This window comes from Sminthopsis crassicaudata, chromosome 1 (assembly GCF_048593235.1).
Source record: "Sminthopsis crassicaudata isolate SCR6 chromosome 1, ASM4859323v1, whole genome shotgun sequence".
NCBI classification, from domain to species: domain Eukaryota; kingdom Metazoa; phylum Chordata; class Mammalia; order Dasyuromorphia; family Dasyuridae; genus Sminthopsis; species Sminthopsis crassicaudata.
Window position 1 is genome coordinate 481,218,323 of NC_133617.1, and position 26,905 is coordinate 481,245,227.

Here is a 26,905-nt window from a genome sequence, read left to right on the forward strand (position 1 = left end):
CATTAAATAAGGGGGTTCTGCCTGCGGCTGGCGGCTAAAAGCTGCAGCAGAAGAAGCCGGAGGGTCAGAGGCAGTTAGGGCTAGGGGCTGGCCAGGGAAGCTAAGGTAGGGAGCCTAGAGTTGGAGGACGGGCATTCCAGGAGTCTCGGAGAGGTTTCCCGCGCTGCCATCTCCCCGTCCCTTCCTTCGGCTGCCTCTGCCAAGCGACAAGGGTGACTGGGAGCTGGATCGCCCTCGGGGTGCCCCTCCAGTTGTGTGTGCACATTGGGCCAGCTGTGCTCTGAGACTAGGCGGCTGGAAGATGCTCAAGGGCTGCGGCCGCCGCTTGCTCCTGTCCTTGGTTGGAGCCCTGCTCGCTTGCCTCTTGGTGCTGACGGTGGATCAGAGGCAGCAGCTGCGGCAGCGGTTGCCGCAGCCGCCGGCGGCGGAGGAGCTCCCGGGGGGCGAGGTAGGACGTCGAGTCCTGCAGAGTCTGGCTGGTCCCAGCGAACCCCAGGGGCAGGGGCCACCGCCCCCGCCGCAACCTCAGGAGGAGCCCGCTGCCTCGCTGGCTGGGGCGTCTGGTCCCTCCCGCGATGTCCGCAGCTTCTCGGAGTATTTCGGTCAGCTGAGTCGGGCTAGAAGGGACGTGGGGCCCCTGCCTGGGGTAGCCCCGGCACGCGACAGCGTCCCCAGGCCCCAGATGGAGCAGCTCTTTCCTAGAGACGTCTTCATTGCAGTAAAGACCACCAAGAAGTTTCACAGATCCCGCCTGGACCTGCTTATGGACACCTGGATCTCCAGGAATAAAGAAATGGTGAGTTGGACAAGAGATTCCGGCACTTTCCTTGGACCCCAAAACATTTGGATAAGGGCATCACATACACCCCTCCTCGAAAAAAAAAATCTGGAAGAAGAGCACCATGCTCTCTTCATTCCTTAAAATATAGGAAATGGGGAAATAAAACGCCTTGTGCAAAGCGAGGGGGAAATCTTGCCTCCTTCAAATCCCTAACTATCTAAGGGAAGCAATTTCATTCCCTTTTTCTTCTTATTTTCTCTTCCGACCTCTCCCTCCCCCCCCCAAAAAAAAAGACCTAGAAGGGAATATTCACCCCATCCCTATCGCCCCGCTCAAATTCTGTAGCCCGGGGGGTGTTGTTTCAAATCTCCCTTCCACATCACCTATCTTAGGCATGAAGGACAATCTGGGGCCCCAGAGGCATAAGGCCTGGCCTTCTGCCTGGCAAAAGTAAGCGGGCCTCGGTGCCAAACTATGCCAGGGATGCGCCGAGTCAAGTGCCGGGCCCTGTTGACGAGTGGCGGCCCGCCCGCCCGCGGGGCCCGTCTCCTCCACTCTCCCCCCCAGACACCCCCCTTTTCCAACCAGCCACACTTCAAGCCTCTGCCGCCCGCCCCCGCCGTTGCTGCACCGGGGCTGGTGTGTCTCCCTAATTCCTCAGGGGGCGGGGAGGGAGTCTTTGAGTTAACGCTGCTGAGGGGTTTGAATGAGATACAATCTCCAGAGCACGACTTCTCGCTTGGTAGAGGGGGATGTTGGCTCCGAGGGATGGGTCTCACCTCAAGCGACCGCCCACACACGTATGAGATAGTACTTTTATCGCAGGTGGCTTTTTAGATACCAGCTTCTCTCCTATCCGCCACTTGGATGAAAAAACAGGTCCTTCCCGAGGACCCCAGCTAATAGGCTTGAAGGAAAATCTGATCCCCCACCCTGGCAACTTAGCCTTCCCTCAACTCTGCCTCCCCTCAGGGTGGCCTTAGTGACCTGAGGAGGGTCAACTTAGTCCCCAGACTTGGAAACTGCCGGCAGGCAGCCAAGGCAACAGAATGAATGAAGATCTGGGAGACCTCAGCCTCTTTCTAACTGGCTTCAGTCCTCCCTTCCCACCCCCTAGAGGCAGCCTAAGAGAGGGAAAAACAAAAGCCCCAGCGAACCCTTTTCCTTTGGTTGCCTAGGGGCACCGCGGGCGTGGATGCGGAGTCTTAGTTGGGCAGACTGATTATAGCCTGGATTTAGATTCCTGTTAACCGCTTCCCACATCCCTAAGAGTGTACGTGCGTTTCCTAATGTGTTTCTTTTTGTGTTTGGGGAAATGGGTACTGCGTGAGTTTAAAGATTCACCCCCCCCAAAAAAAATTATATTTTTCATGCATTTAAAGTAAAGCCTCAAACCCATAACTTAACTTGAAAGCTGTAAAGAACAGTTGGAAATTAGGGAGGGTTTGTCATGACTGGCTTGAGAGGTTTGGAGGAGCGAAGCAGGTTAGTACTGAACTGGAATTTGGAAAACATGGCTTTAGAACTGCCCTCTGCACTTACCAGTCTGTAACCAAGGTTGTCTATTCCTCCAAGGCTCAATTTCCTCCACTGTAAAATGGTGAGAATAGTTGCAGTTCCTACTTCTCCGGCTTGTTTGAATGGATCCACTCAGCTGTTAGTGGAGGTTTGAAATGCTAGTGTTATGTAAATGTTAGCTATTGTTGGTACTCCCTGCTGGATAATACCTGTAACTTTCAACTGTTTCTCTTGGTACTCTATCTTAGCTGGAGGGCTTTGAATTGTGTTCTGAAAGGCTCCAGGAACTCTATCTTTTCCTGGTGTATGGAGAGAGGCTTTCATCCTTAAGCTTTCAGGTGACCCCAGGACAGACTCCTTAGTGAAATGACAATTCACCAAAGCCAGGAGCGGAGACAGGCCCTGGTGATAATATCATCCACCTAACTGCTGCTGCTTCAGAGCCATTAATTAAGCTTCGTGATCTAGGCTTCTATCTTCATCTATAATATAATTCCTTAACTCTAGCCACAACCTGGTGTGGGGTGAGGGATTTAGGAATCTGGTCCCGAGTGTGATCCTCTCATTTTTCGATGAGCAAAGCAGGACCAAAGAATGGAACTGACTTAACTTCCTATCTTATAAGTAGGCTGCAGTGTCAAGATTTGAATCCAGGTCCACTGATTCCTACATGTTGTGCTCTTTCCATGATACTCTCTTGTATTTTGGAGAGAAATGAATCAAGAAAGTAAAGAACTAGTGAATGGGGAAAATCATAGAATTACAGAAGTTAACAGATGAAAGGAGTTACAATGACCATCTGGTGTTGCCTTCTATAACACAACCAAATGGCTTTCGTGTCCTTGCTTAGAGACCCTCAAAGAGAGGGAATTCCCTCCACTCCCTCTCCTCCCCCTCTTCTTTGGGATGCAGATCTTGAATGGTCTGACTTCATCCTTTCTTATAGCCCCAAGACTGTCATTTTCCCACCAGTTTGTTTTGGGAAGTGGATTAGTCCAGAGTCAGAAGTCCCGGCTCTCCACATCAGAAGAGCAAACTGCTACCACTCCCCTTCCACTTTCTCCTAATCTAAAGGAAACTGGCAGCTGGGAATCATGGCACAGAACAGGGCCTTGAAGAAAGTATAATCTGTGTCACCTAGCAAATAGTAGGAAGACTGGAGGGAGGGTGAGAAAGGTTTAACTCTGATTTTGTGTGTGTATTTTTAAACATGCATATTATTTCTGAACCATCCCTCATCTCCTATTGCTTGGTTCCCCCAGAATGGGCTTTAGGGTGAGGAGGAGGAGGGAAGGGTTTGTGAACTCAGCCTTCAATCCTGTGGGCACTTTAGTGCCTAGTCTTTGGTTATCCTTAGAATGCCTTGGTCCCTTTTCTCAAGAGCTGAAGCTTTCTTGAGGGGTGGGTATATGAGTGGGGGGGGAGGGAGGCAGGGAGAATGCAGTTTTTTTGTTTCCTCTGTCCTAGCTGTTTGGATTCCCAGAGTCCCCAGGCTCAGCTCTCACGCTGTCCCCCCTGGGCAAGTTAACAAAGCCTCTTTCTCTGGGCGCAGAGAAAAGGCGTCGGGCCTTCTTGTGTGCCGCTTGCCATGGGAACCCGGGAGCTCCGAGCCCCAGTGTCCCGGTCAGGTTGCCTAGAGATAAGGGGGCCTGGCAGGCCTGGGAGGGGGGCTATTGGCGTTCCCAGCATCCCCGCTGGGCCCCACTGAGTGACAACCCTTGTGAGACCACTTGAACTTGAGGGACAGGCGTTTGGGGGAGAGTTGAAGCTGTCAGAATCCCCCAGGCTGGCTTGAGAGGAGAGCGTGGGCCAGAGGGTGGGAATCATCCTGGCTTTCCACACTGACCTGGCCTTCAAGCCAAGAAAGTGACCTAGGGAGAGGGGGGAAGATGGCAGTGGAGGGGGGGCGATTAGGGAGGAAGGAGGGGTTCCAGGAAAGGGCTGACAGGCTGCTTTTGTTCCCCTAGCTTCTCAAAGAAGGGACAGCAGGCGTCCTCTCTCAGCCTGGGAAATGGGGATCCCTCAGCTCAAAGGGAAGGGCTGAGGGGGCTGGGCTGTAGATGTGTGGATACTGCCCTCTCACACGTCCTCAATAGCCTCTCCCTTTCAAGTCAGCACATGGAGTCATTTACCTACCCTATCCAGCCAACTGGCCAAGTGTTAGAGATTCTAATCAAGTCATCCCTTCATTCTGAAATCTTCAATGGTTTTCCATTGCCTACTAAATAAACAGAGACTTCTGATGCTTTTAGTGCTTCACAAACTAACTCCAGCCTCCTTTTCCAACCTTAAAGCATCATATAAACTCAAGACACTACTCTTCCCTGCTCCTTCTTATTGCCCTGCCTGCCTGCCTGTTCATGTTGGTCTCACACTTGCTTATCCCTTGCACAAATACCCATCTACACCTCATCAAGCCCTTTCTAAATCTCTTCCTTTCCCATCCTCCCACTGTCCTACCTAGAATTTATCCTTTGCCAGGGTGTCTACTTTGCATTTTTTGATTTCCCTTACAGCACAGTTCTTTATATGAGTGCTGGATTCCCATCTGCAGCCAATGCTACTACTCACCATAAAACTGTAAGCAATTTGAGAGCAGGTCTATACCTTAACCTAATTTTATAATCATGACCTAGTTCACAGTCTTGCCACATAGCAACTAAGGTCTCTTGGCACATGATAGGCACTTGTGTCCCAGTGATATTAATTAGCTGGCCCAAAGTCACAGAGTAGCTCATTTTTCATCCTGGAGGATGAATCAGTCCTAGTATTATTTTGGGTAAGGGGCTTTTCCTGGGGGTGACATGGGTAGCTCTGAGAGGCACAAAAGCATCCAAGTTGGAGAGGAAGTGGGTAGACCCAAGCAAGCATCATCAGTTTTGCTTTCTGCATGATTCTATCACGGAAGCATAAGTTAGCTTCCTCATCATCTTTCCTCTTCCTGTTCTGTTCTTAGAGTTTTGACCATGCTTTAGGTAACAGTCAATCCTTTAAATGATGATGATCCATGTGTGTGTGTGTGTGTGTGTGTGTGTGTGTGTGTGTGTGTGAGAGAGAGAGAGAGAGAGAGATTAACTATTTTTAGGAATGTGCTGTGCCCTCTCACCACTTCCCCCCAAATCTACCCACTGGGAAATCTGCCAGATGGGCTTACATCCTGGGGATTTGTCTGGTTGACACGAAGGAGGTAGTATCCTGTCCTCATGTACCATTCAGACAGACAGAGAAGGAAGAAAGTTTCTCTCTCTATCCTGGGATCGGGGCTCGAACAAAAGGGAGGATGTAAGCCATTTCAGTAGAAGAGCAAGGATAAATATAGACTGTAGGAAAGAAAGGTGAATGAATTCCAGGTGTACTGGACTACATTTTTTAAAAATAGCTCCAGACTTAAGTCACTGCAGAATCAATAATCTTTTGGGAGAGTACACGGAGAGCAGCTGTGTCCTTGCTTTGGGGAACAACAAGATCAAGGGTAGTGGACAACAAGTTACTGATGAGAACCCGAAGGCAAGATGCCAACATCCCAGAATTGTCCAGGGCCAATAATTGGCTGATTTACCATGGAGAAGTCAATCACCCTCTCTGTGTCATACCCGATTCCCCACTCCACCCCCAAATCTCTCTGAAGTAAAGGTCAGGATTTTTGCCTTTGAAGATCATCAGATGAAAGCCTTATTGGCTTCCCCAGAACAGAAAAAGATGACTTTCCCTGCTGGTTAGAGGGAAAGGACCATGACTGGCTGGCCAGCCTTCCTTCCGGAGCACACACTTCACTTCCCCAACCAGCCTGGCAAACCTTTGGCCTTGGCTCCTGGCCCCATCCTGAGGGCTAACGACTTGGCTTGACTTAGCTTAGTTTAGCCAGAATCCCCCAGTGCCCATTTGGCAATGACCCCACCTCTTCCTCAGTAGGGCTAGGCTACTGTGTGCCCAGCAAACTGGAGTGAGCTTGCAGCTCTGGATCTTCCAAAGTTAGGTAGGGGCTGCCTGAGCCAATATCTGGGCTGTTGAGATACTGTTGCCTTGAGAAAACATGATACATGATGGGGAGGGGGGAGCAGGGTGACCCCTAGCTCTTCAATAATTCCCTATCTTCCACCCCTTTAAGTAGAGGTAACTATCCTAACTGGGTACGTTTAAGTAGCACTCTTCAAAAGATAGAAGTAGATGGATTGGTTTTAGGGAGCTCTGGAATAACTAGTATTTGCATACAGCAAAATTCTTTAGGTTTGCAAAATTCTTTGTAAATTTTCATTTGATTCACACAATAATCCTGGCAAGTAGTTTCTTTTATTGTCCCATTTTATAGATAAAGAAACTGAGGCTGAGAAGTTAAGTGCCTTGACCAACCTGTGTCACATAGCTAATGTTATAAGTTCAAACTCAGGTGTTCTTAACTGCAAGTCTAATATAGTCTATCCACTTCACTACTTTACTGCTCCTAGGAGATATCAGCTGATGGGACCTTCAGTAGGAAGCCTAGGGATGTTGCTAAAGGCCAACTCAGCAGAAATGGTGATAAGAGTCAGCATACAGCCAACAGGAAGTAAAAACGATTCTTGGGTTACGCAAGTTGCTGGTAGTCTCCCTAGAGGGATAATTAAAGTAATCGAGTTGGGAAATTACGAAGGACCCTGACTGTTCTGAATGATAGTCAGTTAGGGGAATCATGACCCATAATGGGGTGGGGTGGAGAGAGATGCTCCTTAGCCTTGGCAGGCAGAATGTTATATGGTGAGGAGGTGCTTGGCAGCTGAGAATTGTTTCCTCTCCCTCTCTGAAGCCACATGTTCATAAGTGGCTTTTTCAGGGACCAAGGATGGGAGGGGGGGAGAGTAGAGAATACTGTCATTTCCTGATGAGCAATCTGCTTGACATTTGGTTATGCTTTTCCCTTAGATCGAAGAATGGTGGAGGGCAGTATAAGTGAGAGTGAATGAATAGGTGTTCTCTGAATCTAGAAAGGAATTCAGACAGCTTGTTCTCCTGAGGGCAAAGCCAGAAAACATATTTGTAAAATCTATCTTACAAACCATTAGCAAGAACTTCCCAGTCTAAGCACTAGGACAGGTCTCATAAAGTGGTTAAGGATCAATAAACTGTACCTGGTTTGTCCAATGCATGGAAGGTGTGGGGGGGGGAAGCATCATCTGGACCATAGGAAAACATGAATTTTGAATCCTGATGCTTGCTACTTAACTACTCTTGTGACCATTTGCAAGTACTGGTTCAAGCACCTTGCAAGTTGCTTTAAAATAGGAATGATATCTGTAAGGGGCACTTGAAGTCAGAAAGAATTGAGTTCAAATATTGCCTTCTGACACATACAGGCCCTGTGTCCCTGTGTCATTTACTCTCTTGGTTTTTGTTTTCTCATACATGAAATAACAGGGGATAGACAAGATGATTTGTAGCCTGTGGAGTTTTGGGACCTGGGTTCAAATCATGCCTCTGAGACTTTTATTATTTGTCAGATTTTAGGAAAATCACTTACCTTCCTTAGGCACCAGTTGCTTCATCTGTAAAAATTAAGAGATTGGAGGAAGTGACCTCTGTAGTCCCAGCTCTTAAACAGGCCTAGGATTTCTCTCACCTTTGTAATTCAAACTTTCCCATCTTGGATCTTTTTCTGACTGACCCCTTTAGAAGATTTCCAAAGAGCCAGGGTTCTTTTCTCACTCTCAGTCCTGTAAGATGTCGAAAGGCTTTTCCAGCTATCTTAGACACAAGGATCTCCAGATGACCTCTGCTTTTAAGATGACTGGAAGCAGAGATGGAAGAAAGACCCTGACTCTTATTCTACAGAGAGGTTAAATTGTTTGTCCAAAGTCATGCCATAGGAAATAGCAGTCAGGATCCTAAATCATCTTCTGGTTCTAAACAAACAAATAAACAATGGTTTACTGATCATTAGATAAAACCTTTAGAGTTTTCTTATAGATGAGGATCCAGTCTTATGAAAGTTAAGTGACTCAAGTAGTAAATGGGAAGGCAAGACTTTGAACCCTAATTACAAATCTATTTCCTTCAGAATACAGTTATGGAGCAAAGTGAGAGAGGCAGTCCCCCAGGATACCCCATGTACATTAAATCCCTGAGAGCTCTCATTAAATCAGTGACAGCAAGGGTCAGGAGTTGCTTCCTGTTAGTCCAAGCTAATTCATCAGTAGCACCTGCCCTTGGACCAGACCACTACTTGAATCAAAGACCCTAGGGACATCTTGACAGAAAAGAGAAAGCCGGGTAAACCCCTATCTACCACACAGAGTGACAAACTTCCTCTTCCTGTCTTCGGAACCACCCAGCTAAAGACTTAACAGCCATCCTCAGAGGCTAAGGGATACAGCTAGGATTGCACAGGGGATGTGATCTCCATCATAAATTACCATAGAAGTAAGAATAGGATGGAGATTCAATATTCTTTCTTTAATCAGAATGGAACTATATTTAGGGACAAGGATGATCTCTTTGAATGTGAGGCTGAAAAGATGGATTAAAAATATTAGGCCTTTTCAGGTAGGGAACTGACGGTATCAAATCCCTTAGGTGAACACAGACTCCATCAATAAATTCTGGTTACTCTGAATTTTTCCCTGGGATCTTCAAGAATCAAATATTCAGCACAAATGAAAAAAGAATCCTAGAGCAGTGTGGGCCAGTGTAAAGGTATCAGAAGACCTGATTCTTTCACTAATCTGTTGTGTTGTTGATATAAACTCCTCCTCCTCCTCCTCCTCCTCCTCCCTTCTCCTTTTCCTCTTTCTTCTTCTTCTCCTCCTCCTCTTCTTTTTCTCTTTCTCTTCCTTCTCCTCTTTCTCCTTCTCTTTCTCCTTCCTCTTCTCCTTCTTTTTCTCCCCTCCCTTCACTTTATAATGAAGCTAGATTAGATAATCAACAGCTTTATTAAGCTTCTACTGTATGTCAGACTCTGTGCACAAAAATGCTAAAGATTTTTTAAATTGATTCAGAGAATATCCTTTCTAGTTCTCCATCAGAATTCTTTTTTTTTTTTTTTTGACCAAAGAAAAAATAATTCTGATTGTCCTTAGCCTGAAAAAAGCTTAGGTTATTATTACCCGCTATTAATTATAGCCATCAAGTATCCAGTATCCTCTTCTTCTCCCTCCTCCATCCCCAAGCTTTCAATGAAAAAGACAATTCTTCCCTAGCTAATAGAAGTGGGGGACCAGGACTTATCCCTGGGATTTGGAGGAGAAGGCTCTATTTATTTTCTCTTGTTAAACCAGGATATACAAAGGCCAAGCCATTGGCTGGTATTTCCCCCTCCCCACTCCTCCACCTCACTCTGGCAACCCAAATCTAGAGGGAGCCTGCCACCATGGGGGCCTCCTTCACCGAGGCTACAATTGTTCCAAGCCAGAATTTGGCATCCTGTGTTTCTTTCAATTGCAGCTTGTCGAACAATGCTGTTTCCTGTGTGTCTCCCCCACCCCCACCCCCAACAGACAATACAACCAGGCAAGGCTGCCAGAAGTCCCCCGGGGTCCTGCTCTTTTCAGGGACTGGTTACTCAGTGGTCCATTCAAAAAACTTGGAATGAAAGGGGTGGGCCGGGAAGGAAGTGTAGCAGGTAAGCTTAAGCGGGGCCCATCCCAACCCCTCAATGTAGGAGTCATTGCTTCTCTGAGTGGGGAGAGGATAAAGCTGGAAAGTCAGATAAAACCTATTTTCTGTAAGGATGAAAGGTACATCTCTGGAATGGGACCAGGGGGGAAGATTTGACTAATATTAACCAGGTTAGGCTCCATGGGACAGGAAAACGGGGAGGTGATGAAGTTAAAGGGCTCAGGGGAGCTGAAAGGTGAGGGCCTCACTACCACTGTATCAGGTATTATCCCCATTTTGCAGATAAGGAAACCGGAGAAAAGAGATTAAGGGATTTGTCTATTATTATGTAACTAATGAATGGTAGAGCCTAACTCCCAGGCTGGGCAGCTAGGTATGGATGGAACACTGGGTCTGAAGTCAGAAAGATTCATCTTCCTGAATTCAAATCTGCTCTTAAACACTAGCTTTGTGGCTGGGCAAGTCACTTTACCCCATTTCCCTCAGTTTCTTCATCTGTAAAATGAGTTGGAGAAAGAAATAGCAAACACGCCAGCATCTTTGCCAAAAAAAAACCCAAAATGGGGTCATGAAGAATCAGACATAACTGAAAAGGACTTAACTAGACTTCCCCCTCCCCCCCCCCAAAGGCCTCTGGTCTTCCAATTTAATATTCTTTCCACTTCTTCCCAGATCCATCTTGAATTATTTTAGAGGTTTCTAGAACAAAGAAGAATCTGCTTTTCTCAAAGGCCCTCTTGAAATCTTATATTAGATTTGGAGTACAAAAACCTGGTTTCAAAACCAAACCCTGCCATTTTCCTGTGTGATTCTGAGAAATTTCTTTATTTATTATTCATCTATAAATTTTTTCTAGATATCTATATTCCATATGACAATTACCCATCTGCAAGAAGTGTATGGACTTCCCTGATAATAATTTTACCCACAGTCTTTTGCTTTTGATTAATTTTTTAAAATTGAGGCTATTTCTATCATTGTTATTTCCCAGTCAAAATGAATTCCCACCCAAATGAATTCTTCTGTCTAATAAAATTAAGAAAAACAAAAGCAAAACAAAACCTTGAAATTAAAGGGATAAGACAGAGATAATTTTTAGCCTTATTTATCGATGAGATAGTTTACTTAGAATATTCTAAGGCATTAACAAGTATGTTTAATTGAAATCATTTAGCTTTAGCAAAAGTGTAGGCTACAAAATAAACCCATAAATCCAAGAGATAATTATAGAAAGGGAAATCCCATTAAAAAAAAAAAAAAAAACATTTTGACCATCTATGTTTGGCACATATCTGGTTCCTCATTTTTCACTTCTACTGACAGGAAGGAGGTGTGTGTGTGTGTGTGTGTGTGTGTGTGTGTGTGTGTGTGTGTGTGTGTGTGTGTGTGGTTTTTCAGTACTCCAGAATCAAGACTGCCTTTGTTAGAAATCTGGGTTCTGGTGTCTTACAGCATAATTCACATAGGCCAACTCATTTAATCTTGAAGACAACCTCTTTAATGTAGGTACTGAAAGTATTATCCCCATTTTATACATGAGGAAACTGAGACTTCCACAATCTAAGTGACTTGCTCACAGTGACGTAATTTGCCGGGCAGCTAGGTGGCTCAATGGGCAGTACGCCAGGGCTGGGGTCAGATAGATTTGAGTTCAAATACAAATTCAGACACTAACTGTTTAACTCTGTACAAGCCATTTGCCTCAGTTTCCTCATCTGTAAAATGAGCTGGAAAAGGAAAGGGCAAATGACTTCATGATCTTTTTAAAGAAAATTCCAAATGGGGTTACTGAAAAGTCAGTCACAACTTTAACAACTGAGCAAGAACATAATTAGCAACAGAGATTTCCCACCTCCTTGGGATATTCCATGTAGTGGCCAGGGCAATTTTGCCTACAATGTCTATGTTTTCCCATTTTCCCCACTGTACACAAGCTGAAAAGGTAGGTTTAAGGAAGGCTGGGGAGAATTTATTCAGCAGAAGAGCTACTGCCTATTGTAGTAGAATCAAAGGCTTTAGCCACAGGACCTGAGTTTGAATCCTTCCTCCCCTCCCAATTTATTGATGTAACCCCAGGCAAGGCATTTAATTACCCTGAGCTGGACTGGCCACCTCAGTTCTAAATCCTATGATGCTATGCAATGTGAGCCAATAAATCATTAAAAAAAAAAAAAAAGAAAAAGAAAAGAAACAAAAGTGGAGGAGAGGGGCCTAAATGGTTTGGACTTGAATTGCTTCTCTTGGCTGGCTTCCTACTGCCCAGAGCCCGGAAAGAACTGGGGGGTGGAGAGGAGGGGAGTCAGTGGGGTTGGTGAGGAACCTGCAGGCCCAAGATAGGCCCAGAAAGGTGACACCCAGGGCTCTGGACCGACGGTACCCTTCCTGCCCTGAGCTGTAGGAGACAGGCGGGCAGGCTACAACTTTCCGGAGTTTCTTTTCAGGCGGGTCGTGTGGCCCTTTCCTGTTGGGAGGTTGGGGTGGGGAGGGGGGAGTGGTGGTGTGGTGAAACTATCTGTTTAGAGTGGTGGGGGCCCAGACAGGCTGGTGAGCGCCAGAGTGGCTGGACTGAGTGGTTGTGGTGTGCTGTGTGCATGTGTGTGTGTGCACTTGTGCATTGTTAAAATAAAGGTGACTTTCATCTCTTAGATAGCTGAAAGGATTCTTTCTTTCTTTCTTTCTTTCTTTCTTTCTTTCTTTCTTTCTTTCTTTCTTTCTTTCTTTCTTTCTTTCTTTCTTTTTCCTTTTTTCTTTCTTTCCTAAACCTCTTGGTCTAATTTAGAAAAGAATTTTTCTTTCTTTCTTTTTTTAAATTATACTATGTCTTGATGGGACTCATCCCCTTTTGTTGCTCTCCCACTCAAATTCCTCAGTGTATAAGAGATGGTTTGATAACGTGCATACATGCTTGGGGAAAAAGGCAGGATACCAAGGGGGTGGGGGGAGAAGACTGCCTCCTACCTACTTCTAAAAAGGGGTGATTTCCCAGACTCCTAGGGAGCAGCCTAGATTTTTGTACTCAAGTTCCCCATCTCCCCAAAAACCTGGACTCCACTTTGTCCTGAGTGTGATATTGGAGGGAGGGCAGGGAGGTTTAGGAAGGGGACCAGATAACAACAGAATAGGGATTTTTCAAAAGCTGACGGGTGGAGTGCAGGGGTCTTACCTTAGCTTGAGGAAGAGATGAGGAGCAAAAGAGTAGGCGCCTACTGTTACTTACGTAGCCCAGTCCAGCACTTGGCCTCTGAAGGGCACAAGAACTACATAAGAACAGAAGGAACATTCCATTCTGGTGAGCTACACATCCCCTACGGCAGGAGACTTGCTTCTCTTAATCTCTACTTGACTAGAACGGGGGTTCCATGAAAAGCTCAGCTTTTGTTGACACAAAACGATCCTACAAGGCAGTTCCTTCTTGCCATCCTGTCTGTGTTGGGGAGGAGCCCTGAGGAGGGAACACTGTCAACAAGAAGCTGGGCTTTGATTCTTTTATCTTAGACCTTAGATTTTAGGGTTTTGTGAATCTTGGGACAACTAGGGCAGCAAATAGGTAGTATTGGACTTGGAATCAGTTTAAATCCTGTCTCTAATACTAGCTGTATCACTCCTAAAGAGGTCACTTAACCTCTGCCTGCCTCAGTTTCCTCATCTGCAAAATGGGAATAATAATAGCAGTTACCTTCCAAGGTTGTTGTGAAGATCAAATGAGAACATCATTAAAGTCCTTTGTAAAACTTAAAGGGCTTTATAAACACTAACTTAGTCATTCTCTCATTTAGCAGATGAGAAAACTGAGGCCTGAAATTGGGCACTGACATGTTACCAAGGTTATTCAGGTAAATAAACGTGTATTCAATCTCCTACTCCTGGTGCTAAGCACCAGGTTAAACACTTCCTGATAAATAATAGTATAGTAAGGTAATAAAGCTAAGATAATAGCAGTGGATAGAGCATCAGTCCTTGAGTGGGGAAGAGGACCAGAATTCAGAGGCTTGACCCTGAGCAAGTCACTTAACCCTGTTTACCTCAGTTTCCTCATCTATAGAATGAACTGGAGAAGGAAATGGCAAACCACTCCAGTATCTTTGCCAAGAAAATCCCAAATGGGGTCACAGAGAATGGGGTCATGACTTTAAAAAGACTGAACAACAGTAAGCAATAGCATCAGGATTGAAATCCAAGGACCCAGGCTTTACACTGCATTCTCTGGAAGCAAATAGGGCATTTGTGTGGCCTGGGTATGATTTGAAAATTGCTGTGATTCCCCACCCCCCAATGCAAATTGCCCCTGCTGTCAACTGTGGGAGATTGCTTTTATCTCCCTAACTGAAGTAATTAATCAATAAACATTTACTAAGTATTATTAGCGTTGTGCTATGAAGGTACTAAGCTGGGTGTTATGTAAGCCTTAAAGCAGTATAGAACCATATCTTTAACAAGATCGATACCTCAGTGATCATCATTTTGGGCATTAGGAATATGTACATTTATTTATATTTAGAAGCACTATTCTTTGCGCTGCTTCAGCACAGGCATGTGCCTGCCTTGCCTACCGATAATCTCGGCCCTGCCTCTTCCTGGGTGCCCTGCCTCTCTGGGGCCCAAGGGCCTCTTTGTCCTGCCTCTGCCCACCTGGAAAATAGCTCCTCTCCTCTTTCCTCCCCTGCCTTCAGGTTGCTTCCCGCTTCCCACTCCCCACCCCACCCCCCCAAAAAACCCGTTGTTTTCCTTCCAAACCAGCTCTGCCTCCAGCCTGCCGGGCTTCCCCTTCCTCCCTCCAGGATGGCTATTTATCTCCCAGAAAAGCCTCTATCGGCCTCCCCAGGGACCTAAGCAAACAATTTTAGCCTTTCTCTCTGCCCCCTTTCTTCCAGTTAACCAATCCAGCTGTATGCTAATTGTGTAGCAAACTATTGCTACTTAACTCTCCTGGACTGAGTAAAAGTTGGGGTGGGGGTGTGATGAACCCTGGTACATTGTTACAGCCCTCTCCCCTCCCTCTTGCTTGCATAGCACCCCCTCACCCTCTGGACAAAGCACAGCCCTGAACAATAGCCTGCTTCCAGTTAGTTCGCTTGTAATTCATCGCTCTAAGAATCTCTGCACAGCCCCGTTCTCCTTTGTCTGGTTGTTGTTGTTGTTTTTTTTTTTCTTTCTTTCTTTCTTTTTTTTTTTTTTCTTCTTCATCTCTGCCCCCATTGTCCCAAGTTGGGTTTTTTGCTGGGGCTTGGCAGCTGACCAGGGACGCTTTTCTCCTCTACGAGGCTTTTGTCCAGCTTCTAATTGAGATTTTTTTTTCTTCCCACAACTAAAGCCTCCCTGCCTCCCCGCCCCCTCCTCGAAGCATCGCCCCCTACTCCTCTAAGAAGGGGAGCCCCACCCGGGACAACCACCAGATGCTGGGAATTAGCTATGTAAATAAGGGAGTGCTGGCAAGGCAGGTGGCGCAGGTACCCAGTGGGGGCAGGCAAGGGCCTCTGGCTGCGCTCCAAGCTGCCGGGGCTGCGGATGGCTTAGAGAGTTACCTGGCCGGGGGTGGGAGGGAGCAGGCCGTGTGTCTGTGCGTGTGTGCACAGGTGCAGGCGGGCCGGCCAGGTTGGGCTCGTGCCGGAGAGGGAGCAGCTGCCAGGCGTGACCTTCGGTTGTTCAGCAGATGGGTGAGGCTCACATGGGTGTGGGGACGGGGCTCTGAGGCCCTCTCTTCCTAGGGGAGGGAAGCGGGGAGTCACCAGATCTCACTGCCACCAGTGAAGAAAGAGTCCTCCTCTCCAAAGGACAGAAAGGGCAGAAAGTTGGTGCCTTTATTACAGACGTAAAAAGTTTGGAGCCAAAACTCAAAAAAAAAAAAAAAAAAAAAAAAAAAAAAAAAATCAGGTGAAATTATTTGAACGAAGAATACTCAGTTTCTTTGAACACTATCAGGTTAGAAACCCTAACCGTTCCTACTTCTGAACGCTCATTATGACAACCAGAAAACACTTTCTCTTCTAGTTCAAACGTGGACAACAGCCCCAAACCACCCATTTTTTTCTGGAGGGGTTTCCGACTTAAAGTCAAGATTCTTTCAGTTAAACCTTCCTGCTCCTATTTCAACAAATATTTATTTAGTACTCTCAAGATACTAAGTGGAGGAAGGAGATTGGGAGGAAGAAGATCATAATAGACAGAAAATCTGGGATTTAATTTCAGCTCCGACACAGGTTTCTTCATCTACAAAATGGGGTTAAATTCCTTTCAGTATTATTGAGGATCAAGGAAGATAATTATGTAAAGCCTTTTGCAAATTTGAATAGGATAGGGATTGGGAGGGAGGAAAGCAATGATACTTTCGTTGGTTTGCTACTACTTTTGGTTTTTGAGAATTACCTAAAAAGAAAAAAAGTCCCATTACTAGCCAGGGGCCACACAGCCCATCCGTCAAAGTTAAGATTTGATTCCAGCCTTTTTTTTTTTTTTTTTTTTTTTTTTTTTTTACTCTTAGGCTCTGCTCTCTATCCATTAAGTCTAGCTGCTTCTGCTCAAATCCAAAGCTTATCTAAATGTGAGCTTTTGTTTTTATGAAGTACTTTGTAGTTTGTTTACACCCACCCCTATTGTGGAGGTGGTAGAGGTGTAGTCCCTGCCCTCCAGGTAAGCAGTTAGGGAGATAAGAAACAGTTGGAGAAGATGTCTATTCTAGACTTCAGAGAAGAGGGAGATTAATGCCCGTAGGGGTGGTCAAGAAAGGCTCCCTGGAGGAGGTGGTAAACTGAACCTTAAAGGGTAGGTAGGGTTTAGATGGGGCAGCTTGGTGGTGCAATGGATACAGTATCAGAATCAGGAAGATCTGAGGAAAAAAATCCAGCCTCAGACATTTAGTAGCTTGGTGATTCTGGACCCCTATTTGCCTCGGTTCCTTTTCGATAAAATGGGGACACATTGGAGAAAGAAATGACAAACCCTTTTGCCAACCCCTTTCTCAACTTCTTGGGCTTCCATGGGGTCACAGAGTCTTGTCACTGAACAATAACTTTGGACAGGTGGGAGGCTTTAATTCTTATACCCTTGTAAGAGTTTCTATGAGCCCCTAATAATAGCGCTTCCTCTAACTTTCCTAAGACTGAGAAGAGCTGTTCCTCTGATTTTTAGCATTTTCATGCCTCAAAGCCCTTAAGAAGAAGAGCTGAGATCTGAGTGGGGCATACCTAAATAAGTAGTGGCTTAAAAAAAAAATCTCAAAATAGAGATTTGGGAACCAGGTGTGTGGCTCATAGAGATGTTTTCTTTTTTCTTTCAGACTTTCATCTTTACGGATGGGGAGGATGAAGTGCTGAATCAACACACAGGTAAATCTCCCAGTCACTGAACATTTATTTTCCTTTTGGGGGAAAAGAACATTGAACCTCCCAGTTCACTTTCTGCTCAAGTACCAAGGATGGTCCTTGCTCATCCTCTGAAGAAAGAGTAGGGAAAAGGGTTTTAACAAGTTGTATTAGGAGTGCAGCAAAGGAGGGAATCAGTCTGGGAGTAGAATGTTTGGGGAGGGAGGGAGAATTCTGGCCTTATTACTTAGAGGAGGAGGTAACCATTGGTCTCAGGAGGAGCATACACCTTCTTTCTTTAGTCTCCCTTGTTCCAAGAACCTGCCATAGTCAGTCTAATGTTCCCTCCCCGCAAAGGAGAGAGATTCTCTACCGGAGGGGGTAGGGGTGGCTGGGTAGATGGGAAGAGGTTTACTCATTGAGTGTTTATTCAGCAGTCCCGCCTCTCCAGTCTGGGTCAGGTCTCCCCATTTTTCTCATGTAAATGATTCCCTTTCAGGCCTTGAATTAATTCCCTTTGAGAGGGCCCAGCAAGTAACAGGTGGCTAGTGCTGGGAAAATGCAGGCTGAATAGGGGAGGGCTGGGCTCTGGCTCCCACAGCCCTCCTGGAGCCTCCTGGCCTTCTCTCCCCTTTCCCTGGGAACAGTCCTCCACAGCGCCCTCTCTCTTGGGGGCTGGGGTCCCCTGGTTCTCCCTTCTCTCCTAATCTCCAACTAGTTAACTACCTGAACAGAGTATGTGAGAAAGGGGATCTAGGGCTGTGATTGGCCCAAGTTAGCTAAGTGGTTCAAATCAAACCAAGTGTGTAGCCTCAGTTTTCTCAATGTAAAATGGGAATCATAATAGCATCTCCCTCCATACCCATGGTTGTGAGGATCAAATGAGATAATATTTGTAAGAAGCACTTAAAACAGTGTTTAGCACATAGTAGGTACTTTTAAAATGTTTATTCTTTCTATTGGCTGTTTATGTAGTCGAATTATTTCAGTCATGATGTCTTCATGATCTGTTTGGGGTTTTCTTGGCAAAAATATTGGATTTTTTTGCCATTTCTTTCCATTTTCTATTGGCTTTATCTGCCAATTTTTGACTATTATATTGGAGATTGGAGAACTATAAAATGTTGCAGCTGAAAGGGGCCTTAAAAAATCGTCTAATTGCCCACTCTCATCCCCACTTCTACCCCTTGAATTTCTGAGACACTAATTATTTTCCTTTCCTTCTCTCTTTCATCCCATACCAACAAATCTTTAACATCTTGCCTAGGTTGGCTATGTAGTCTTCAAGATTACTGGTTCTTGATATGGTGTGGTAGAAATATCCCAGGGCAGGAGGTTCAGAAAACTTGTAATCCGGTCTTGAACCCATTTTAATTTGCTGTGTGTTTTTAAGCAAATCTTATCCTTTCTGAGCCTCAATCTCCCCATCTGCAAAAAGCAGATATTCCCTTTCTCAGTAAGGTATTGCTTTTAAATATATTAAGGATGCCTCAAAGCCCTCAGGAGTCATTACTCACAGATGTCTTCTCCCTCCACAGGCAATGTCATCAATACCAACTGTTCTGCGGCCCATAGCCGCCAGGCTTTATCCTGCAAGATGGCTGTGGAATATGACAAGTTCATTGAGTCGGGAAGGAAGTAAGTAACATTTGAGAACTCCTGGAATTCCAGTTCTTCCTATTCCTTTCATTTCTTGTTACCTTAATCTTCTTTTTCCTCTCCCCTGCAAGTGCCATCATCCCCATTTTATAGAAGAGAAAATTGAGACCCAATGTGTATAGCCATTTGTTCAATATTATTAAACCAGTAAATAAGAAAATTAGAAATGGATTTTAGGTCTCTTCTCTCATACCTACTGACTTCGAGTACTTTCCTCTTTAAAACATAATCCCTTTGTGACAAGGGCAACCAAATACAAGATTGAGGATTAACTACTTCAATTCAATTGCTAGAATATATCCCTTTTCTCTGAGAGATGGGGAATGTCTTTCATATATTATACAGAAGGGAAGAAGGAGATAGTTTTCTGGGGTTGCCCTAAGGATATTTGGTTTCCTTCTCCCTACCCCCCCAGCATTCCCACCAGAATCTCTGTAACCACCTCTCCTCCTATATTTCCTTCAGATGGTTCTGCCACGTGGATGATGATAATTATGTCAACGTTCCAATGCTTGTCAAACTGCTATCCAGCTACCCTCACACTCAAGATGTCTATATTGGCAAGCCCAGTTTGGACCGGCCCATCCAGGCCACGGAGAGGATCAGTGAGAACAAGATGGTAAGCAAACGGAGACTTAGAGGTGAAGCTGAGATCATAGCCTTAGAATCATAGAAAACCTCGGACCACTTGGTAAAATTGAGGGGCAACTAGATGGAGTAGTGGATAGAACATCAGCCCTGGAGTCAGGAGGACCTGAGTTCAAATCCAGCCTCAGACACTTAATACCTAGTAAGTGTGTGAACCTAGGCAAGTCACTTAATCCCAATTGCTCACCACCCCCCAAAAAAAGGTGGTGAAATTGAGGTCCAGACCTAAGAGTTAAGTAATAAGCGCCAAAGGTGGTAACTTGCCCAAGATCCCATGGCCAAACCATAGGTTAGAACCTAGTTTTTGTTATTGTTTGTTCTTTTAAATCATCCTGGAACTGACACATCCCTTTCTGGAACATATTAGGAGGACAAAAGGTCTCCATTGCCCCTAGTTTAGAAGGACCACCCTTAGATAGCTTTACACAGAAATGACATTGATGTGTCTTCCTTACAGCGTCCCGTTCACTTCTGGTTCGCAACTGGTGGGGCTGGTTTCTGCATCAGCCGTGGACTGGCCTTGAAGATGAGTCCCTGGGCAAGGTAAGAGGGTTTCAGAAATTTCATTTTTCTTCATTAGCACTCAGAATGCTCTGGGGATGGCAGGAGGGTCTTGCTCTTCTTCTTCCATTTGTTCTTTCTCTGTCTCTATCTCCTGTTACATATTCCTGAGACATTCAGCTTAAAAAAGAGGTCCAAGAACAAAGCTAAGGAAATAGTTTTTTCCTTTTTTTTTTTTTTTTTTTTTAAACATACCTCAGTGAATTAGAGAGAGATGCTGATGAAACCTAAGGCATACCCTTGAAACTCTGTTTTAGTGGTGACAGTATTAATAATTTTAATGAACAAATTATACAATTTGTATTTTATAATTAAATTTTATACTTTATAAATTTTACTATAGTGTATATATAGCATATATACTATATGCTTTATAATTTTATGCTATATGAAATATATAACAATATGTATGAATATACTATGTATAGTATAGTAATCCTTCCCAATTTACCTTTTATATAATTTAAATTTTAACATAGTCATTTTATTTAAAATGAATTATGCTCATGCCAAAAAAAATTCTGAGAGCTGTTATGGTTGTTGGGGTGGACTCTAAGAGAGCATTCAGTCCAAGCCCCTCTTCAAAAATAAGGGAAACTGAAGCAAAGAAAAGGGAGCACTTGATCAAGGTCATATAGCTAGCAAATGGAGGAGCCTGGATTTGAGCCCAGGATAATAGTGATTTCAATATATTATCCTACATGTCCTTCTGAGAAGCAAGTCAGTAGCTATTGCCCATTTATACAAAGGAATGACGTATCATTTCCATTGGGTAATGAGACATTTGCATTAGTCCAATACTTTGGCTAAGTGGGACTTAGACTGCATAGAACCATAAAGATTAGAACCTATGTAGTGAATGAAGTCCCATGATAGTATACTTTATACATAGTCACCTATGGGATTATCATTTTTAATGAATGAAATATAATGATTTTCTGGATATGGATCCTCCCAGTACTGATGTATATGCCAGACCTCCTGATCTCATGAGCAATTGTGGCCCCCCAAAATTAATTTCTGAGTGGCCAGCTTTCAGGGGAGAAGCCTTTTCATACTAGCTTAGTCTTTAGGAGATAGTCACAGGATTTATCATTGGGCACTAGATGGCATAGTGGATAGAACTCTGGATTACCTGAAGTCGTATTTGTCCTCGGACAAAGGCTAGTTACCTAATCTCTCTCAACCTCAATTTCCGATTCTATAAAATGGGGATAATAATAGCACTTAACTCAGGAGATTGTTGTACAGATCTGATAAAATATTTATAAAGTGCTTTGCAAATTGTAAAGTCCTGTATAAATTATTATATTACTATATAATACTGTATAAATTATCACTACTGTTACCACTATGACCATTACTATCATCACTACTACCACCACTACTATTACCTCTCCCTCCTCAATGAATTGCTCTAATGTCTCACAGTAGTCCTATCTCATCTATCCATAGCTGTTCCCTTGTTCCTTTTTCACTACAATCCTAGGAGGAGAGCTAGTCAAATTGTTGTTCCCATTTTACATTTAAGGAAAATAAGGATCAGACTGGCTAAGAGACTTGTCCAGGTGCTCATGTTCTACTAAAAATGTCAAGAATTAAGATTCGAACCCAGTTCCTCATTTACAAGTCCTAACCTTTATTTCTACTCTATTATACTGCCTCTGAGAACTTCAGGGCTATTTAAAAAATTTCTCCTCACTGGAGCTTTTCTATTAGTTTTGAGTTTTGGATAAGTTTGTTATAATTTATTTAAGCTTTTATTTGATAGGGTTATCTAGGCCATATCCATAGAAGTTACTTAATTCTTCCAACCTCTTCTCTTATCTCTCCCTTGGCTGTTTCTCAGATAAACAATGGTGCCCTGGAGTATAAATTCGTGAGGATCCAGTAGGCTATAACATTTGTGAAACACTGTATAAATGTCAGCCACTGTTGCCACTAATGTGGTGTGAATGATGTATCATTTTCCTGGACTTTGCTTTCCCCTGGGATGGGTAAAAGGAAAAGTCATGGGTATACTCACTCTCCAGCCAATTATATTCTTTTCACCATTCTAAGAACAGTCAGTTGGTTACATTCATCTTGCTCTGACTTCTCTGGGGCTCCTCAGTCTCTGGGAATTCAAAGTGGGGGTTAAAAAAGGGAGAAGACCCTCCACATTCATCTCATCTCTTCTTTCCTCAGTGGGGGCCACTTCATGAACACAGCAGAGAAGATCCGACTGCCTGACGATTGTACCATAGGCTATATCATTGAATCTGTGTTGGGTGTGAGGCTCATTCGAAGCAACCTGTTCCATTCCCACCTGGAGAATCTTCAACAGGTGCCCAAGTCAGAGCTCCATAAACAGGTATTTAATCCATAGTTCTCAACTTTTAACTAACTCTTAAAGGCCATGGGAGGGTCAGAAATCAGCCCACCAATTGTAGGCTAATAGATTTATTTATAGGCAATTATCAGAAATTAATTGTATGCCAAGCATTAAGGATCTAAGTACCAATTACCTACCATGTAGGGGAGGGGGTGGGGGGAAGGAGGGGTGGAACAGAAGGGTCAATGTGAAAAATTACCCATGCATATATCTTGTAAATAAACTATAATAAAAAAAATTTTTTAAAAAGGATCCAAGTACTAAAATTGTCTAGATAGTCACTACCCTCAAGGAGCTTACATTCTGTGGGCATCATCCTTAACCCTAAAACTGTTGATCCAGGTATTGATTGTTCCTTTCATTTCTGGTCATTAGGTGACACTGAGTTATGGAATGTTTGAAAATAAGAGGAATTCCATTCATATGAAAGGTGCATTCTCTGTGGAGGCTGATCCATCCAGGTAAGATTCAATTCCCCAAACTAAGCCCTCCTTCCATCCCAGCTGCTAAAATGCAGATTTTGAGATCAATCTACATACAGTCCTGCCAGAGTCATAAACATGGGTCAAGCTTTTACCATTTGGACTAGGTGATATCAGGCTCAAAATAAAGGAAGATTTTCCAAGATTTACTATATAACTTACCTAAAGAGAAATTTAGTGGTGAATTCCTATTATTGGAAGTCTTTTACGTGGTAGTTTAAGTAAGTTGGTCGGGTAGCTACTTCCAGAAAATCATAAAGGCAATTCTTGTTTACATTAGAAACTGGCACCAGATGGCCTTTGAGGTTCCATTAAAATTTTTAAATCTCAGCATCTTACTCTTTGGGTTTAAAAATATACATATTGACATTGTCTGTTGCTAGCTCTGAAAGCATTTTCTTTTGAGGCTTTTGTTTCAGAGAGAGGGTACAAGGAAAAGAGACATTCCTTAATCCAAGATGAGTTCATATACCAGCCAATAAAGGCATCGCCATGCTTTTGCTCCTAAACACATTCCACACACAAATTTTTCATTATAAAACCTCTAATTTCTTCAGGATAAGTCCAGGTTTGTTGTTTTTTATTCACGGGAAAAATACAATTTAATTAAATTTTTAAAAAATTATTTATCATCTAAAAGAGTTGCCCAGGGTTCTGAGAGTGTGTCAGTCAATCAAAACAATTTATTAAGTACTTACTGTGTATTAAATAGTGAGGGTTTTCAGAGAAAGGCAAAAACAGTCTCTACCTTCAAAGAATTCACATTGGAATGGAGGAGATAGCATGTAAACAACTGTGTTCATGAAATAGATACAAAGTAGATAGAAGGTACTAGTCAGGTAGGGGAAGAGACTGGGGAAGGCTGTGTTTCTGGTGTTATGTCAGAGGTGGCCTGGAACTCAGTCCTTTTTGACTGAGAGCTAGGTCTCACTCATGATGCCATATGGCCTTGCCATGGCTTCCAAGTTCCTGGGTCTGTGCTCTTCTGATGGAGAAGCAGAAAAAGACATATAAACCGCCCCTTCGTGGTAGCCACATTATGATCTCATAATCTATGAGACCTATGTTCTCAAAAATCACCCTGCTTTTCTCTTTTGTTCCACAGGTTCCGCTCTATCCACTGCTTGCTGTACCCGGATACTCCGTGGTGTCCTCGTAATGTGGTCTACTAGGAGACTTCTCGTCTGTCCTGTAACCCTCGTCCCTGAGTTCCCCTGGTATCCAAAGGGCTCAAGGGACCTGCGTCCTGTTCTTGTCCTTGCTGTGCCCATTATGCACAGTGTGTGGGTGTGTGTGTTTGTATAATAGGCTGCTGTGTGGCCCATGGTTACTGAGCTGGAGTGGAGAGGGAGGCAAGGAGACAAGAGCTGTCTCTCTGGACTCTGTCTACACTGTGTCTTCTCGTGCTGGAGGAAGAGGAGACCCTAAAACCTGGATGAAAACAAAGAAGAATTAGGGAGGGGAGGTCTTGCCATCAATGAACTTGGAACGCTTCCCGATGGCAGTGCTGGAACTTGTCCCAGGATGGTCCTGAAGCTGTGCGCTCTGGCTCCTGTATCAGCTGTTTTCTCTCCAATGGGACCAATTTTTCTCTGGTGCTGCTGTCTTTAAGTCACTCCTGGGTGACTTTGCTAAGTCTTGACTATTCCTGTGACCATCTGAATCATCTCTTCCTCTCCTCCTTTTTCTTGTGTTGTACTCCAGGCTCTGGTTCCTATCCAGATGAAGGTTTTTATTTGTAAGAGGTCAATTGGGGTGGGAGGGGCAATATGAGTGGGAGAGAGGAGGGCTAGAAACTGAGGGAAAAAGATCTCTGTATGTCTTTCCTGGTTTGAAAGGATGGGGTGGTATATTGCTAGATGCTGCTGAAAGTGAGGAGAGAAGCAGATCTCTTTTGCCTAAGATCCTAAATCTCTTGGGAAATGACATAGAGGAAAGAGAAAGAGAGAAAGTGTGAATGAGTTAATGTGTATGTATGTGTGTGTATGAGTGTGGGAGCTGTGGCCTCCTCTCAGCACCCCAAGTTCACTGAAGGGGAAAAAGGGCTGAAGGGAGACAAGGCCTGGGGCAGAGAGAGGAGAGCCCAGAATCATTTGCTCCAACCATTGGGGCTTACTATTATTGACTGAACTATTTTCAGTCCCAGATAGCTATGCAGTATTTATATGCAATTAACCATCAACGGTTAATTGAAGAGAAATAGAGAAATGTATAATGGTATTTTGTTATTGTTCTAAGGGGTGTTAGGGTTAGGGTAGAGAGAGACAGATAGACATATGCCAGGATGCATGTCAGTCATTCTGTCTTGGGGTTCAGTATCTTCCTCCAGGACCAGGAGTCTACCCAGTTACACCTTTGGGAAATTTTTCTTACTGGGAAGGGGATAGAAATGCCCTGTAACTTCCCTGTCACTTTTATCAGTTCAAGGTGAGCTGAGAAGTGCTTAGGCCCAAGGAAAGGACAAGGTCAGCAGTCCAGAACGAGAGCCCTCTTGGGCTGTGGACTCAGTCTTGCCACCATCCCAAGCTGTGAGGAGCTACTGGGACCTTCTGCTGTTCCAAGGCACCTGACCACATCCTGGGGCTGGGGATAAGCCAGGTCTTGCTACTTCTAAGGTAGCTCCTGAGGTGAGGACCTTCCTCTTTGATCCTGCATTTGGGGTCCTCAGGCTAATAATATCTGAGTATTCCTGGGTAACTGATCCCAGAATCTTTGCTTTGTCTCCTTCCAATAACTGGGCAGAGTCAGAGCTGAATATTCCCTATCTGAGGTTGAGTGAATTGGCCCATACTGGGTGCGTCTGTAAATATTGTACTTGAACAGTATTTTTGTTACTGTTATCTTTTAAAAGAGGAGGAAAAAAAAAGAAAAAGAAAAGTAGGGTTTTTTTTTGTTATTGTTATGTGTATTTTACCTTTTCTGTGGATCGGAAAAACAAAAACCAAACTTCTGATAATCTTGTTTTTAAAATGAAATTGGAATATCTTATAACTCTCTACTTATTTATATGTTCCAGTATCTGGAATCTATCTGTTCTTTTTCCTACTTAGTCCCTTTCCTGTTTATATGTTTTGTTTTTGTTGGATTTTATTGTTTATTGTTTTGTTTTTTTTAATAAAAACATAGATAGGAAAAAACAAGGGAAAAAAGTTCTCAGGGAATTAAACCTTATTGTTACTACCATGGTCACCCTGTGGTACCCAGCATTCTTTGCTTTCAATAAAGCAGCTTTATTTGCTGATAACAAATATGTGAGGTGTCTTATTTGCCTGTGCTTACTCACTTGTTCATATTCCTAAAGATTCTTTCATGATCATCCTTTGAGGTAGGCTGTGAAAACACTATCATTTCCATTATACAGGTAAGAATACTTCAGATTCATGAAAACTGCAATTTGTCACAGGTCCTTTAACTAATACATGGCACCTGAGACTTAACCCCTAGTCTTATTGATTAATCATATGTACACTAGACCATAATCCTACATCTATATATGCAACTGAGGCTTTGTACTATTCAGTTACCTCATCTTAGTTTCTGTGTAGCAATAAAATCTGAATTGAAAGAACATCAATAGCCATTTACATCCAAACATAACCAGAAGAAAGATCTCTTCTATAACACAATCTGACAAGGGGTCATATAGGCTCTTTTGGAAGACCTTCAAGGATAGAGATCCCACTATATCTCAAGGTAGTTGGACATTCTGCTTTTGAACACCTTTGGTTGACAGGATGGTGGTAGTGTCTTCCCCAGTAGCCAAAATGACCTTTTTTTCCCCGCAACTTTTACTCATTGCTCTTGGTTCTACTTTCTGAAATCAAGCAAAACAAGTTTAATGACCCTTATTTGTTGACAACCCTTCAAATATTTGAAAATTACTGTTATGTCCACTCTGAGACTCCTCTTCAAGTTAAATATCCCTTTTCCTTTTAGTGGTCTTGATATGACATAAAGGGCATATATGAAATGCCTCAAAACTGAGCACTCACTGTTT

At 43.9% G+C, this 26,905-nt stretch overlaps 1 protein-coding gene across 1 annotated transcript; it reads left to right on the forward strand.

Moving 5' to 3' along the window:
* The first annotated feature begins 23 nt into the window (after positions 1–23).
* LFNG (LFNG O-fucosylpeptide 3-beta-N-acetylglucosaminyltransferase) lies at positions 24–26,156 on the forward strand. The gene is made up of 8 exons (XM_074281174.1): positions 24–796; positions 17,160–17,208; positions 18,723–18,822; positions 19,309–19,462; positions 19,949–20,034; positions 22,240–22,405; positions 22,802–22,887; positions 24,014–26,156. The coding sequence occupies exons 1-8, from the start codon at positions 302–304 to the stop codon at positions 24,078–24,080; spliced, it is 1,203 nt and encodes a 400-aa protein (XP_074137275.1). The 5' UTR covers positions 24–301; the 3' UTR covers positions 24,081–26,156.
* Positions 26,157–26,905: the final 749 nt, after the last annotated feature.